The 15,888-nt window shown below is 46.6% G+C and overlaps 1 protein-coding gene across 2 annotated transcripts in view; it reads right to left on the reverse strand.

Moving 5' to 3' along the window:
• LOC139385051 (pyruvate dehydrogenase phosphatase regulatory subunit, mitochondrial-like) overlaps positions 1-12,413 on the reverse strand; it is a 33,597-nt gene extending 21,184 nt beyond the window's left edge. Inside the window, exons 1-8 of one of the 2 annotated variants that reach the window (XM_071130088.1) lie at positions 12,277-12,413; positions 11,288-11,575; positions 8,574-8,707; positions 6,284-6,365; positions 5,519-5,682; positions 3,020-3,141; positions 2,251-2,368; positions 179-328 (exon numbers count right to left, since the gene is read on the reverse strand). In XM_071130088.1, the coding sequence (XP_070986189.1) occupies positions 179-328; positions 2,251-2,368; positions 3,020-3,141; positions 5,519-5,682; positions 6,284-6,365; positions 8,574-8,707; positions 11,288-11,562 (1,045 nt within the window). In that variant the 5' untranslated portion in view covers positions 11,563-11,575; positions 12,277-12,413. The remainder of the gene's footprint in view (positions 1-178; positions 329-2,250; positions 2,369-3,019; positions 3,142-5,518; positions 5,683-6,283; positions 6,366-8,573; positions 8,708-11,287; positions 11,576-12,276) is intronic. The other variant, XM_071130089.1, reaches the window with a different exon arrangement.
• Positions 12,414-15,888: the final 3,475 nt, after the last annotated feature.

The raw sequence follows: 15,888 nt of genomic DNA on the forward strand, positions 1-15,888 counted from the left end.
AGTGTGCGCCAACATCATGGGTTCGATTCCCACTGGGGACAACCCATTTTAAAATGTATGCACTCACAGCACAAAGTCGCTATGGAAAACAAAACTAAATGGACTCCGTGTTTTACAGTAGCCGTGGCAACATAAACAGAATAGGGTGCCATTATAGAAAAATCACCCCGTCTCTTACCGAAGTGGTCCCAGTCCTCCTGCATGGTCTGGATCTCCAGCTGGTTACGTCCCTCGGTGAAGATGGGTTTAGGGTTCTTCTCAAATCCACCAGACAGGACCCCTCCCTGCCACGCTCTCACATAGATCCTCCCGTCCATATCCATCACCACTAGAGAGAACACACAGAGATACACAGTTACAACACAGTCTAACCCTGACCCTAACCACCAGACAGGACAGAGTTCAGGCCAGCGGAGGCTCCTCAGAGGAGGAAGGGGAGGACCATCCTCCTCAGTGAATTTCATAAACATTTAAATAGTAAAACATTAAAAAGGTTATCCCATTTAGATAAAACTACACAAAAAAAATTTGCATGTTACCAAATCATTGATTAAAACACACCGTTTTGCAATGAAGGTCAAAGTAGCCTCAGCAGCAACATAGTGTAGCCGGAGGACAGCTAGTTTCCGTCCTCCTCTGGGCACATCGACTTCAAAACAAAACCTAGGAGGCTCATGGTTCTCACCCCCTTCCATAGACTTACACAGTAATTACGACAACTTCCGGAGGACGTTCTCCAACCTATGGATGTTACATTGAACTGGGTGAATATGAATGACAGTAACCTAAACCTGTCACTGTTACATTGAACTGGGTGAATATGAATGACAGTAACCTAAACCTGTCACTGTTACATTGAACTGGGTGAATGGAATATGAATGACAGTAACCTAAACCTATCACTGTTACATTGAACTGGGTGAATATGAATGACAGTAACCTAAACCCATCACTGTTACATTGAACTGGGTGAATATGAATGACAGTTATCCAATACGCTGTAATATAAATAAGGCCGTGCTCATCTGGACTGAGCGGTACCAGCTCTAACTCCTTCTGGACTGAGCGGTACCAGCTCTAACTCCTTCTGGACTGAGCGGTACCAGCTCTAACTCCTTCTGGACTGAGCGGTACCAGCTCTAACTCCTTCTGGACTGAGCGGTACCAGCTCTAACTCCTTCTGGACTGAGCGGTACCAGCTCTAACTCCTTCTGGACTGAACGGTACCAGCTCTAACTCCTTGAAGAAACCATACGTGGATTATTTGTATCTGGGCTGTAGAGGAGGTAGTCTCACCTGGGGTTCTGGACTGTAGAGGAGGTGGACTCACCTGGGGTTCTGGGCTGTAGAGGCTCTGATAGGAGGTAGTCTCTCCTGGGGTTCTGGGCTGTAGAGGAGGGAGTCTCACCTGGGGTTCTGGGCTGTAGAGGAGGTAGTCTGACCTGGGGCTCTGGGCTGTAGAGGAGGTAGTCTCACCTGGGGTTCTGGGCTGTAGAGGAGGTAGTCTCACCTGGGGTTCTGGGCTGTAGAGGAGGTAGTCTCACCTGGGGTTCTGGGCTGTAGAGGAGGTAGTCTCACCTGGGGTTCTGGACTGTAGAGGCTCTGATAGGAGGTAGTCTCACCTGGGGTTCTGGGCTGTAGAGGAGGGAGTCTCACCTGGGGTTCTGGGCTGTAGAGGAGGTAGTCTTACCTGGCGTTCTGGACTGTAGAGGCTCTGATAGGAGGTAGTCTCACCTGGGGTTCTGGGCTGTAGAGGAGGGAGTCTCACCTGGGGTTCTGGGCTGTAGAGGAGGTAGTCTCACCTGGGGTTCTGGGCTGTAGAGGAGGTAGTCTCACCTGGGGTTCTGGGCTGTAGAGGAGGTAGTCTCACCTGGGGTTCTGGACTGTAGAGGAGGTGGACTCACCTGGGGTTCTGGGCTGTAGAGGCTCTGATAGGAGGTAGTCTCACCTGGGGTTCTGGGCTGTAGAGGAGGTAGTCTCACCTGGGGTTCTTGGCTGTAGAGGAGGTAGTCTCACCTGGGGTTCTTGGATGTAGAGGAGGTAGTCTCACCTGGGGTTCTTGGCTGTAGAGGAGGTGGACTCACCTGGGGTTCTGGGCTGTAGAGGCTCTGATAGGAGGTAGTCTCACCTGGGGTTCTGGGCTGTAGAGGCTCTGATAGGAGGTAGTCTCACCTGGGGTTCTGGGCTGTAGAGGAGGTAGTCTCACCTGGGGTTCAGGGCTGTAGAGGCTCTGAGAGGAGGTAGTCTCACCTGGGGTGCTGGGCTGTAGAGGCTCTGGTAGAGGTTTGGAGAGCAGGTAGAAGTGTTCACATCCATGGAGAGGAACAGACACCTTGGTCTCACTGGCCTGGCCCAGCTCATACGCCCACTGTAGAACATACATAGGACAGTTATAACATATCATATAGCATTCATAACCCCCTATTATATGAACACGTGTAGAGGAACAGACACCCTGGTTTCACTGGCCTGGCCCAGCTCCCTCAGAGACAGCTAGATACAACACTTCACTGGCCCAGCTCCCTCAGAGACAGCTAGATACAACACTTCACTGGCCCAGCTCCCTCAGAGACAGATAGATACAACACTTCACTGGCCCAGCTCCCTCAGAGACAGCTAGATACAACACTTCACTGGCCCAGCTCCCTCAGAGACAGCTAGATACAACACTTCACTGGCCCAGCTCCCTCAGAGACAGCTAGATTACAACACTTCACTGGTCCAGCTCCTACACCCAGAGAGTCTTTAGATTAGAAACCTCAGAGACAGCTCAGAGACAGCCAGTTACAACACTTCATATACAGCATGACTGTGTCCCAAATGGTTCCTTATTCTAGTGCACTAAATAGGACCCATCCTATCATTCATAACGCGTTATGAAACCTTACAGATCAGTTGGGCTGAAGAGAGCTGTCTAGCTGTCTAAAGACTAGTGGAGGGAGAGACGCCATGTCATTTACAGTCACACACACACACGCACACGCACACACACACACACACGTAATGGATAGAGGTTCACCTGTCCTGCACAGTTGACAAAGTATTCACACTCGATGGCTCCTCTGTCCGTCTCCACCGCTGTCACATGTCCCTTCTCCATCATCACATGGTTAACTGTGGTGCGCTCATGGATCTGGACTCCTGTAGATCAGAACATGGTTAACTGTGGTGAGCTCATGGATCTGGACTCCTGGAGATCAGAACATGGTTAACTGTGGTGAGCTCATGGATCTGGACTCCTGTAGATCAGAACATGGTTAACTGTGGTGAGCTCATGGATCTGGACTCCTGGAGATCAGAACATGGTTAACTGTGGTGCGCTCATGGATCTGGACTCCTGGAGATCAGAACATGGTTAACTGTGGTGCGCTCATGGATCTGGACTCCTGGAGATCAGAACATGGTTAACTGTGGTGAGCTCATGGATCTGGACTCCTGGAGATCAGAACATGGTTAACTGTGGTGAGCTCATGGATCTGGACTCCTGGAGATCAGAACATGGTTAACTGTGGTGGGCTCATGGATCTGGACTCCTGGACATCAGAACATGGTTAACAGTTGAAGTCAGAAGTTTACATTCACCGTAACCAAATGCATTTAAACTCAGTTTTTCCACAATTCCTGACATTTGATCCTAGTATAAATTCCCGGTCTTAGGTCAGTTAGGTTCACCACTTTGTTTTAAGAATGTGAAATGTCAGAATAATAGTAGAGAGAATGACTTATTTCAGCTTTTATTTCTTTCATCACATTCCCAGTGGGTCAGAAGTTTACATACACTCAATTAGTATTTGGTAGCATTGCCTTTAAATTGTTTAACTTGGGTCAAATGTTTTGGGTAGCCTTCCACAAGCTTCCCAAAATAAGTTGGGGAATTTTGTCCCATTCCCCCTGACAGAGCTGGTGTAACTGAGTCAGGTTTGTAGGCCTCCTTGCCAGCACACACTTTTTCAGTTCTGCCCACAAATTTTCTATAGGGTTGAGGTCTATTTTTGTTTCATCAGACCAGAGGACATTTCTCCAAAAAGTACCATCTTTGTCCCCATGTGAAGTTGCAAACCATAGTCTGACTTTTTTTATAGTGGTTTTGGATCAGTGGCTTCTTCCTTGCTGAGCGGCCTTTCAGGTTATGTCGATATAGGATATATACTCGCATACTATTGTTTGTAAAGATGAATGTGGTACCTTCAGGCATTTGGAAATTGCTCCCAAGGATGAACCAGACTTGTGGAGGTCTACAATTATTTTGTCTGAGGTCTTGGCTGATTTCTTTTGATTTTCCCATGATGTCAAGCAAAGAGGCACTGAGTTTGAAGGTAGGCCTTGAAATACATCCACAGGTACAACTCCAATTGACTCAAATTATGTCAATTAGACTATCAGAAGCTTCTAAAGTCATGACATAATTTTCTGGAATTTTCCAAGCTGTTTAAAGGCAGACAATTTAGTGTATATAAACTTCTGACCCACTGGAATTGTGATATAATTCACTGTAAGTGAAATAATCTGTCTGAAAACAATTGTTGGAAAATTTACTTGTGTCATGCATAAAGTAGACGTCCTAACCGACTTGCCAAAACTATAGTTTGTTAACAAGACATTTGTGGAGTGGTTGAAAAACGAGTTTTAATGACTCCAACCTAAGTGTATGTAAATTTCCAACTTCAAATGTACATGTATTCATGTAGAAAAGTACAATGTGATCAAACATGACAAACACTATCAATAGTTCATCGTTCGTTTGATTGGAGTAGCATGATGTCAAATTAGCCAAAGAGATGCCCCCTGGGCACCGACTACCTCACTCTGATTGGCAGGCCTTACCTTGGCCCCTTGGCAGGCCACACCTTGGCAGGCCACACCTTGACCCTTGGCAGGCCACACCCTGGCAGGCCACACCTTGGCAGGCCACACCTTGGCAGGCCACACCCTGGCCCTTGGCAGGCCACACCCTGGCAGGCCACACCTTGGCCCTTGGCAGGCCACACCTTGGCAGACCACACCTTGGCAGACCACACCTTGGCAGACCACACCTTGGCAGACCACACCTTGGCAGACCACACCTTGGCAGGCCACACCTTGGCCCTTGGCAGGCCACACCCTGGCAGGCCACACCTTGGCCCTTGGCAGGCCACACCCTGGCAGGCCACACCTTGGCAGACCACACCTTGGCAGACCACACCTTGGCAGACCACACCTTGGCAGACCACACCTTGGCAGACCACACCTTGGCAGACCACACCTTGGCCCTTCCCTCCAGTAGCCTTGCTTTCTGGCTTCATTCTAACTGATGGCGAAACCACATGGTTGTAACTTTCTATTGAAACCTCCACTACAGATGGGCTTGCAGGATTTTTCCTAAAATTCAGTTTTTCCAGAAATCCCAGTTGGAAAATTCCCCCAAATCAGGATGGAACAAGCAGGAAATCTGGAATCATCCAATCAGGATTTCTGGAAAACCTGGGAATTTTTGGCTTGCAAGCCGAACAATAGTCCATCCTTGGTTTTACTGTCTCACCGTGTCCGGCTGCTGCCGTGGCGAGGGCGTGGTTGACGTCAGGCGGTGACACCACGGCATCCCCCGGCAGGTGGAGCGCCCCCACCAGGTCATGAATATTCACCAGGGGGTGGAGCTTGGACACCTCTTTGGGTTTGATCACGTTACAGGGGATCCCCATCACACTGAGGAAGGAGGAGAGAAAGGAGAGAGGAGAGAGAGGAGGAGGAGAAGAGAGAGGGAGGGAGGGAGGAGAGGAGGAAGGGAGGAGAGAGGGAGGAGGAGAGAGGGAGGAGGAGAGAGGTTAGGGAGAGACTGGACCAGAGAGAATACTGAGCTATAATTCAGACCAGAGGTTAGGGAGAGACTGGACCAGAGAGAGTACTGAGCTATAATTCAGACCAGAGGAGAGGGTCAGGGAGAGACAGGACCAGAGAGAGTACTGAGCTATAATTCAGACCAGAGGAGAGGGTCAGGGAGAGACTGGACCAGAGAGAGTACTGAGCTATAATTCAGACCAGAGGAGAGGGTCAGGGAGAGACTGGACCAGAGAGAGTACTGAGCTATAATTCAGACCAGAGGAGAGGGTCAGGGAGAGACTGGACCAGAGAGAGTACTGAGCTATAATTCAGACCAGAGGAGAGGGTCAGGGAGAGACTGGACCAGAGAGAGAATACTGAGCTATAATTCAGACCAGAGGAGAGAGTACTGAGATATAATTCAGACCAGAGGAGAGGCAGGGTCAGGTTAGGGAGGGAAGAGAAAGGCGGTTAGGGAGGGACTTACTTCAGCCTGGATGCCAGGCGCTTCAGGGAGAGGAAACGGTCCTGATTCTGGGCCAGACATAGAGAGCCTGTTTTCACGTAACCTGGAACAAACACACACACATCAGGACTGCCAAGTCATGAGTCATCTCGCGTTAAACCACACAAGGCAACGCCCTGCCATACTGTCTGGATGTTGGCACAAGACTAAATACCACTGGTAAATCTGTTGTTTATACAAGACTAAATAACACTGGTAAATCTGTTGTTCTACAAGACTAAATACCACTGGTAAATCTGTTGTTCCACAAGACTAAATACCACTGGTAAATCTGTTGTTTATACAAGACTAAATACCACTGGTAAATCTGTCTTTATACAAGACTAAATACCACTGGTAAATCTGTTGTTCCACAAGACTAAATACCACTGGTAAATCTGTTGTTCCACAAGACTAAATACCACTGGTAAATCTGTTGTTCCACAAGACTAAATACCACTGGTAAATCTGTTGTTCCACAAGACTAAATACCACTGGTAAATCTGTTGTTCCACAAGACTAAATACCACTGGTAAATCTGTTGTTCCACAAGACTAAATACCACTGGTAAATATGTTGTTCCACAAGACTAAATACCACTGGAAATCTGTTGTTCCACAAGACTAAATACCACTGGAAATCTGTTGTTTATACAAGACTACATACCACTGGTAAATCTGTTGTTCCACAAGACTAAATACCACTGGTAAATCTGTTGTTCCACAAGACTAAATACCACTGGAAATCTGTTGTTCCACAAGACTAAACACCACTGGTAAATCTGTTGTTCCACAAGACTAAATACCACTGGTAAATCTGTTGTTTATACAAGACTAAATACCACTGGTAAATCTGTTGTTCCACAAGACTAAATACCACTGGTAAATCTGTTTACACACAAGACTAAATACCACTGGTAAATCTGTTGTTTATACAAGACTAAATACCACTGGTAAATCTGTTGTTCCACAAGACTAAATACCACTGGTAAATCTGTTTACACACAAGACTAAATACCACTGGTAAATCTGTGTTGAAACACAAACTGAAACAGCATGTGAGAGGAGGAGGGGGAAGCACTGGTAGGATACAGCCAGTCACATGACCTCATAGATAATATATAATTGATTCAACAACCAAAACAACTGGCTAAAACACAATCAGAACACAACCACACAGCAAAGACGTGTTCATAAACCCATTGAGGTACGTTGAGACAGACTGGAACTGTACTGCAGAGAGCAGGAGAGGCAAACTAACCAGCTTCCAGAGACATTCACTGATAAGGAGTTAGTACAAATGGAGCGGAACTCAGGAACTCAAGCTAGAGTCATACTGTAGGCATGTTAGTACAAATGGAGTGGAACTCAGGCTAGAGTCATACTGTAGACATGTTAGCGCAAGTGGAGTGGAACTCAGGCTAGAGTCATATTGTAGGCATGTTAGCACAAATGGACTGGAACTCAGGCTAGAGTCATACTGTAGGCATGTTAGCACAAATGGAGTGGAACTCAGGCTAGAGTCATACTGTAGGCGTGTTAGCACAAATGGACTGGAACTCAGGCTAGTGTCATACTGTAGGCATGTTAGCACAAATGGAGTGGAACTCAGGCTAGAGTCATACTGTAGGCATGTTAGCACAAATGGAGTGGAAACCAGGCTAGAGTCATAATGTAGGCATGTTAGCACAAATGGAGTGGAAACCAGGCTAGAGTCATACTGTAGGCATGTTAGTACAAATGGAGTGGAACTCAGGCAAGAGTTATATTGTAGGCATGTTAGTACAAGTGGAGTGAAACTCAGGCTAGTCATACTATAGGCATGTTAGCACAAATGGACTGGAACTCGGGCTAGAGTTATATTGTAGGCATGTTAGCACAAATGGAGTGGAACTCAGGCTAGTCTGAGTTCCAGGCATGTAGGCATGTTAGTACAAATGGAGTGGAGCTCAGGCTAGAGTCATACTGTAGGCATGTTAGCACAAATGGACTGGAACTCAGGCTAGAGTTATATTGTAGGCATGTTAGCACAAATGGAGTGGAACTCAGGCTAGTCTGAGTTCCAGGCATGTAGGCATGTTAGTACAAGTGGAGTGGAACTCAGGCTAGAGTCATACTGTAGGCATGTTAGCACAAATGGAGTAGAACTCAGGCTAGTCATACTGTAGGCATGTTAATACAAATGGAGTGGAACTCAGGCTAGTCATAGTGTAGGCATGTTAGTACACATGGAGTAGAACTCAGGCTAGTCATACTGTAGAAGTCCATCCCACCTGTCTTGACCCCAGTCTCCTCCTCCAGGTGTTCATACAGGGAGTTGGAGTAGTCAGCCATTTTACACTCAATAGAAATGGGCTTGGCCACGCTGACGATCCCAGCACACAGCCTGGTGGTGCCAGCACCTAGCCTAGCACACAGAGAAATGAGGACAACATGGTTAGGTACAGCACCTAGCCTAGCACACAGAGAGATGAGGACAACATGGTTAGGTACAGCACCTAGCCTAGCACACAGAGAGATGAGGACAACATGGTTAGGTACAGCACCTAGCCTAGCACACAGAGAGATGAGGACAACATGGCTAGGTACAGCACCTAGCCTAGCACACAGAGAGATGACAACAACATGGTTAGCTGTACCTAGCCTAGCACACAGAGAGATGACAACAACATGGTTAGGTACAGCACCTAGCCTAGCACACAGAGAGATGACAACAACATGGTTAGGTACAGCACCTAGCCTAGCACACAGAGAAATGACAACAACATGGTTAGCTGTACCCAGCCTAACACCCAGCCTGGTGGTACCAGCACCCAGCCTAACACCCAGCCTGGTGGTACCAGCACCCAGCCTAATACCCAGCCTGGTGGTACCAGCACCCAGCCTAACACCCAGCCTGGTGGTACCAGCACCCAGCCTAACACCCAGCCTGGTGGTGCCAGCACCCAGCCTAACACCCAGCCTGGTGGTACCAGCACCCAGCCTAACACCCAGCCTGGTGGTGCCAGCAACCAGCCTAACACCCAGCCTAACACCCAGCCTGGTGGTACCAGCACCCAGCCTAACACCAAGCCTAACACCCAGCCTGGTGGTACCAGCACCCAGCCTAACACCCAGCCTGTTGGTACCAGCACCCAGCCTAACACCCAGCCTGGTGGTGCCAGCACCCAGCCTAACACCCAGCCTAACACCCAGCCTAACACCCAGCCTAACACCCAGCCTGGTGGTGCCAGCAACCAGCCTAACACCCAGCCTAACACCCAGCCTGGTGGTACCAGCACCCAGCCTAACACCCAGCCTAACACCCAGCCTGGTGGTACCAGCACCCAGCCTAACACCCAGCCTAACACCCAGCCTGGTGGTACCAGCACCCAGCCTAACACCCAGCCTGGTGGTACCAGCACCCAGCCTAACACCCAGCCTGGTGGTGCCAGCACCCAGCCTAACACCCAGCCTGGTGGTACCAGCACCCAGCCTAACACCCAGCCTGGTGGTGCCAGCACCCAGCCTAACACCCAGCCTAACACCCAGCCTGGTGGTACCAGCACCCAGCCTAACACCCAGCCTAACACCCAGCCTGGTGGTACCAGCACCCAGCCTAACACCCAGCCTGGTGGTGCCAGCACTCAGCCTATAACACTAGGGGTGAAAGTAAGGCGGTTCACTAAATAGTGGGGGTACGCCGTACCGGGTAAACCGTGAGCCTATCACAATAACTAATACAAAGATGCCAAGAAAACTGTCAGCTATTTCACCACTATTTAAAGGCTCAGTGCAGTGAAAAACGTGATTTGCCTGTATTTTATAAATATTTACACAAGGTTGTTAGACAATCAGATGAAAACATCATGAATTGTTGTGTTAATGGCTCATTAAATCCAATCAGATGAAAACATCATGACTGGTTGTGTTAATGGCTCATTAAAAGGTCATGCATAATACAGGCGAGATGCCCAATCCTTACAAGGCCCATGAGATCACAATAATTCATAGGGATTCATTATGGGATTCTATGATCCGCAATTACACAGACAGTAGATCCCATAACTGTAAGAAATGCCATCTACTTTCCCCCCTGTCTAACACACACAGAGGACCACACAGTAGATCACACACACACAGAGGATCACACACACAGAGGACCACACAGTAGATCACACACACAGAGGACCACACAGTAGATCACACACACACACACAGAGGACCACACAGTAGATCACACACACAGAGGACCACACAGTAGATCACACACACAGAGGATTACACAGTAGGTCACACAGTAGATCACACACACACAGAGGATCACACACACACAGGACCACACACACAGTAGATCACACACACAGAGGATCACACAGTAGATCACACACACAGAGGACCACACAGTAGATCACACACACACAGAGGATCACACACACACAGGACCACACAGTAGATCACACACACAGTAGATCACACACACAGAGGATCACACAGTAGATCACACAGTAGATCACACACACACACACACACACACACACACACACACACACACACAGAGGACCACACAGTAGATCACACAGAGGATCACACAGTAGATCACACACACAGAAGACCACACAGTAGATCACACACACAGAGGATCACACAGTAGATCACACACACAGAGGATCACAACCCAGCAGGGTGAGTAATGAGACAGAAGACCATGGATCACAACCCAGCAGGGTGAGTAATGAGACATAAGTTCATGGTTCACAACCCAGCAGGGTGAGTAATGAGACATAAGACCATGGTTCCTTGTGATTTCTAGATGTTATCATTGATTACAGAAGGTCTCGTAGGCTAGTCCATGTTTTTACTGTGTTGGTCTCTCATCCCCTGACAAGCCCAGTAAAACAATGAACTCATGAAATCATGATATATTGTCCACCTACCCACAAATAAAGTGTTCTGGAAACATGCACCCCCCTCTTGTAAACAGACCACATCATTTAGCCTCTCCTACCTTCCCTGCTCCAATAGTACTATCTCAGTCCAGCCCAGCTTGGCCAGGTGATAGGCCACAGATGTCCCTACGATGCCCCCTCCACAGATCACCACCCGGGCTTGGCTGGGCAGGGGGATGGGCTGCGTGGTCTCTACAGCCGAGGCCAGTCTCCGAGGGGAGCTCCAGATACCCCTAGGCCTGGTCCCCGGAGCCCAGCATCCTGCATGGGACAGCAGCCTAGGGAGCAGGGCAGGGGACAGAGCCCTGGAGCTCCATACACAGCTGCAGTGCATGGCTTGGAGGAACCTGGAGAATCAGAACACAACAGGCCAGGAGAATCAGAACACAACAGGCCAGGAGGATCACAACACAACAGGCCAGGAGGATCACAACACAACAGGCCAGGAGGATCACAACACAACAGGCCAGGAGGATCACAACACAACAGGCCTGGAGGATCAGAACACAACAGGCCTGGAGGATCAGAACACAACAGGCCTGGAGGATCAGAACACAACAGGCCTGGAGGATCAGAACACAACAGGCCTGGAGGATCAGAACACAACAGGCCTGGAGAATCAGAACACAACAGGCCTGGAGGATCAGAACACAACAGGCCTGGAGGATCAGAACACAACAGGCCCGGAGGATCAGAACACAACAGGCCAGGAGGATCACAACACAACAGGCCTGGAGAATGACATTAGCAAGCATGCAGACTTAGGTACTAGGTACCACAGCTAACTTTCGTACTGTCTTTCAAACAAGCTACAGTTAGCAAGCGAACTTTAGCTAACGTTAGTTGATCAGCTGGCTCAATGATAACTATCACTTGTTGCTAATGCCAACAGTAAATCTTAAGTTTGCTTGTGTTCGACCTTCGCTCCAAGGAGAACAACACCCCGATCCAAACGTCTTTGCATTGGTAATACGCTAGCGGCCTTCTGACATTCGTCTAGCTAATGATAATGCTAGTTAGCATTATCATTATCATGTAGCAAACTCACCGACTCACTCCACTCCAAAAGTAATGAAATCTCTATTCGGCTTGAAGCAGATTTCAGTCCTGCGCCTCGATGACAGCAGAATGTTTCAGTCAGACCCTCTTCGGCCAAACAAGCTGCATTGTTTATTTACACCGCCGTGAAACAGGCAACAAAAACTAACTACTTCCGGGTCGCGGATTTTTTTGAAATCCGTCAGAATAAAAGTTCCATCCTGTATACTTGGTAAATTAATAATTATTAAAATTTGTACAATTATTTACAAAAATATAAACGCAACAATTTAAACCAATTTACTGAGTTACAGTTCATATAAGGAAATCAGTCAATTGAAATAAATTAATTCGACCTAATCTATGGATTTCACATGAAAACATATATGCATATATTGGTCACATATACTCAGTGGTGGCCTGTCATTCAGGGCAGGTGAGCACCACCTGTTTTGAGACCCACGTTTTTCAGGTTATTTTTTACATAAATACATGTCACATATCAGTTTGCAAACAATGTCAAAAAAAATAATATTTGAGTTAATAAAGCCGCATACAAACATGGTTGCTTTCTTGAGTATGGCATCTCCAAAATGCAGATGTTTCAGCCTAGCTTAGTGCTTTCTGTGGTGGAGGGGCAGCCAGTGGAAAATACGGAGTGTAGTGGTTAGTAATGTACTCTAGTTGCGCCATGATTGGCTCACTTCTGTCACTCATGGGGACACTTTGTCAGCGCAAAATCTACAGAGAGAGCTTGAAAATTCAAGCCCCTTGGGTGCTGCCATAGATTTATATTAGAAGTGCCCATCCAAGAAGGCTCAAAGTCATTGGCCGCAAATAAAGTGACATCAAATCACGTTATATCTACAGCAGTTTTAATTGGACTTTCAAAATCTTAGCTAGCAAGCTAGACAAGCGGCCATCGTCACAAATCAACAATCTACTGGCAAATCCTTTTCAAACCTTGTTTTAAGAGAAATTATAAGATAAAAAAAACTTATTGGTGCTCAACGGCCATTGGACATTAACATTACACATTCATTTGGAAATTGCAAATATAACAATGGGTGATTTGGAAGGAACCTTTTACTGCTGCTCTTTAATTAATTTTTTTTTTTATGGTCTATTTTTTACTTAATACTTATTTTTCTTAAAACTGCATTGTTGGTTAGGGGCTTGTAAGTAAGCATTTCACTGTTGTATTCGGCGCATGTGACAAATACAATTTGATTTGATCCGTGGCTAACTGCAAGTGTTGCAAAGCAATCACTAGCTTGCTACTCAGTGGAGAGGGTGTGTGGTCCAAATCTGGGTTTAAGGGTTTCTTTTTCAAGCTTAAAAGGATAAACAGTCACATGTAACACTGTGGGCCAGAAAAGGTTGAATACATTGGCCACACTGTCAACCTAGTACAACTTCTGCCGCATTCAAAACAAGTGTCAACTTGGAACTGACTTCAGTGAGTTCAAGACAACTGGGGAAAAAAAACGAGCTCAGACTGGAAAAATACGCTTTCAATCCAACTCGGGAACTCAGGCCTCTTTCTAGAGCTCCGACCTGAAGATCACTGACGTCATGATTCAACCTTTTATTATTTTTTTAGTTCCCAGTTATCTTGAAAGCACCATAAATCTAGAGAATGCCAGACTTTGATGACAAAATTTGCCCACAAGAAGAACCGCTGTGCCACCTTCCTGTTCAAGTGAGCACAGCACAACAATGTACGTCCAAAAATGGTATTATATGCTGCTGCAAAAATTATGTAATATGCCAGGGAAATATGTCCCTTCCCCCTCATAAGTTAGCCTACTGTTCTGACTTGGTGGTGCACATGTAGCCTATAGTCTGTTTAGAGAAATGCCATCATCGAGAATTGTAAGAGCTTTCATTGGCTGCTTATGTGCCCCATTTATTTATCCTACGGTTCTGACTTGGTGTACAGGGAGAACACTGTAAGAACGGGCCATGTTTTGAATTCTGTCGCTGTACATTTCAAAAGTGCTGAACAAATACTTATACAGACTACGTCCGTCTTAGATCTGTCATTGTCTTAAACAAAATTACGGATTCGTGTAACGGATGTGAAATGGCTAGCTAGTTAGCGGTGGTGCAGTAGCCAGTGTAACGGATGTGAAATGGCTAGCTAGTTAGCGGTGGTGCAGTAGCCAGTGTAACGGATGTGAAATGGCTAGCTAGTTAGCGGTGGTGCAGTAGCCAGTGTAACGGATGTGAAATGGCTAGCTAGTTAGCGGTGGTGCAGTAGCCAGTGTAACGGATGTGAAATGGCTAGCTAGTTAGCGGTGGTGCGCGCTAATAGCGTTTCAATCGGTGACGTCATTTGCTCTGAGACCTTGAAGTAGTGGTTCCCTTTACTCTGCAAGGGCGTGGCTTTTGTGGAGCGATGGGTAACGATGCTTCGAGGGTGACTGTTGATATGTGCAGAGGGTCCCTGGTTCGTGCCCGGGTCGAGGCGAGGGGAAGGACTAAAGTTATACTATTACATCTGCTCATCGTTCCCTTGTACATCTCAATTGTCCGCATTAACCACATTTTGTTTAAGCGAAGCAGCCATATCAGATTTTTTTTTTTTAAATGGCAGTAAATGAGGCTGAATTAACTGTTTCCCTGCCAGACAAGGCTCTACTGATAGCCAGGTGTAGCAGTGGTAAGGATCCCCTCCATGGTGCTGGAAACAAGGCTCCACTGATAGCCAGGTGCAGCAGTGGTAAGGATCCCCTCCATGGTGCTGGAAACAAGGCTCCACTGATAGCCAGGTGTAGCGGTGGTAAGGATTCACTCCATGGTGCTGAAAATAAATCTCTGCTGTTGGGACAGCTTTATGTTGGCCCTAACAGTTAGTGGGCATCATTTGTCACCGTTATAGTGTAATTAATGTATTGTTTAGTGTTGTGGCTTTGCTGGCATGCGTCAACATTTTTTTGAGTTTGTCCCACCAAATGTACATGCTAAAATCACCACTGCATAAAACCAGTCAGTATCTGGTGTGACCACCGTGCAGCGCGACTCCTTCGCATGGAGTTGATCAGGCTGTTGATTGTGGAATGTTGCCCCACTCCTCTTCAATGGTTGTGCGAAGTTGCTGGATATTGGAGGGAACTGGAACACGCTGTCATACAAGTCGATCCAACAGTGGAGGCCCCTCAGAGGAGGATCATCCTCCTCAGTGAATTTATAAAACATTTAAAAAGTTAGCCTTTTAGATAAAACTACACTAAATATATTCACGTCACCAAATAATTGATTCAAACAAACTGTTTTGCAATGTTGGGGTTTGGCCGTCATTGTAAATACGATTTTGTTCTTAACTGACTTGTCTAGTTAAATAAAGGTTAAATAAAAATTAAATATCCAATATGAAAAACGTACTGAACATCGTGTAATGCAAATGGGATAATTAACAATGGGATTTTAAAGTGTTTTCTAAAGTTGATTACAATTATACCAATAATATTATGAATATTATTACTAAATGTAGCATTCAAAATGTGTTGTTTTACTGTTACCATGATAACTATCTAGTATCATTTATTTTTAATGCTGCTAACAATAATGTCAATGCTATATTAGTTTTTGCCTTAAATGCCATCTTTTTTTTATATTG

Source organism: Oncorhynchus clarkii, chromosome 26 (assembly GCF_045791955.1).
Source record: "Oncorhynchus clarkii lewisi isolate Uvic-CL-2024 chromosome 26, UVic_Ocla_1.0, whole genome shotgun sequence".
NCBI classification, from domain to species: domain Eukaryota; kingdom Metazoa; phylum Chordata; class Actinopteri; order Salmoniformes; family Salmonidae; genus Oncorhynchus; species Oncorhynchus clarkii.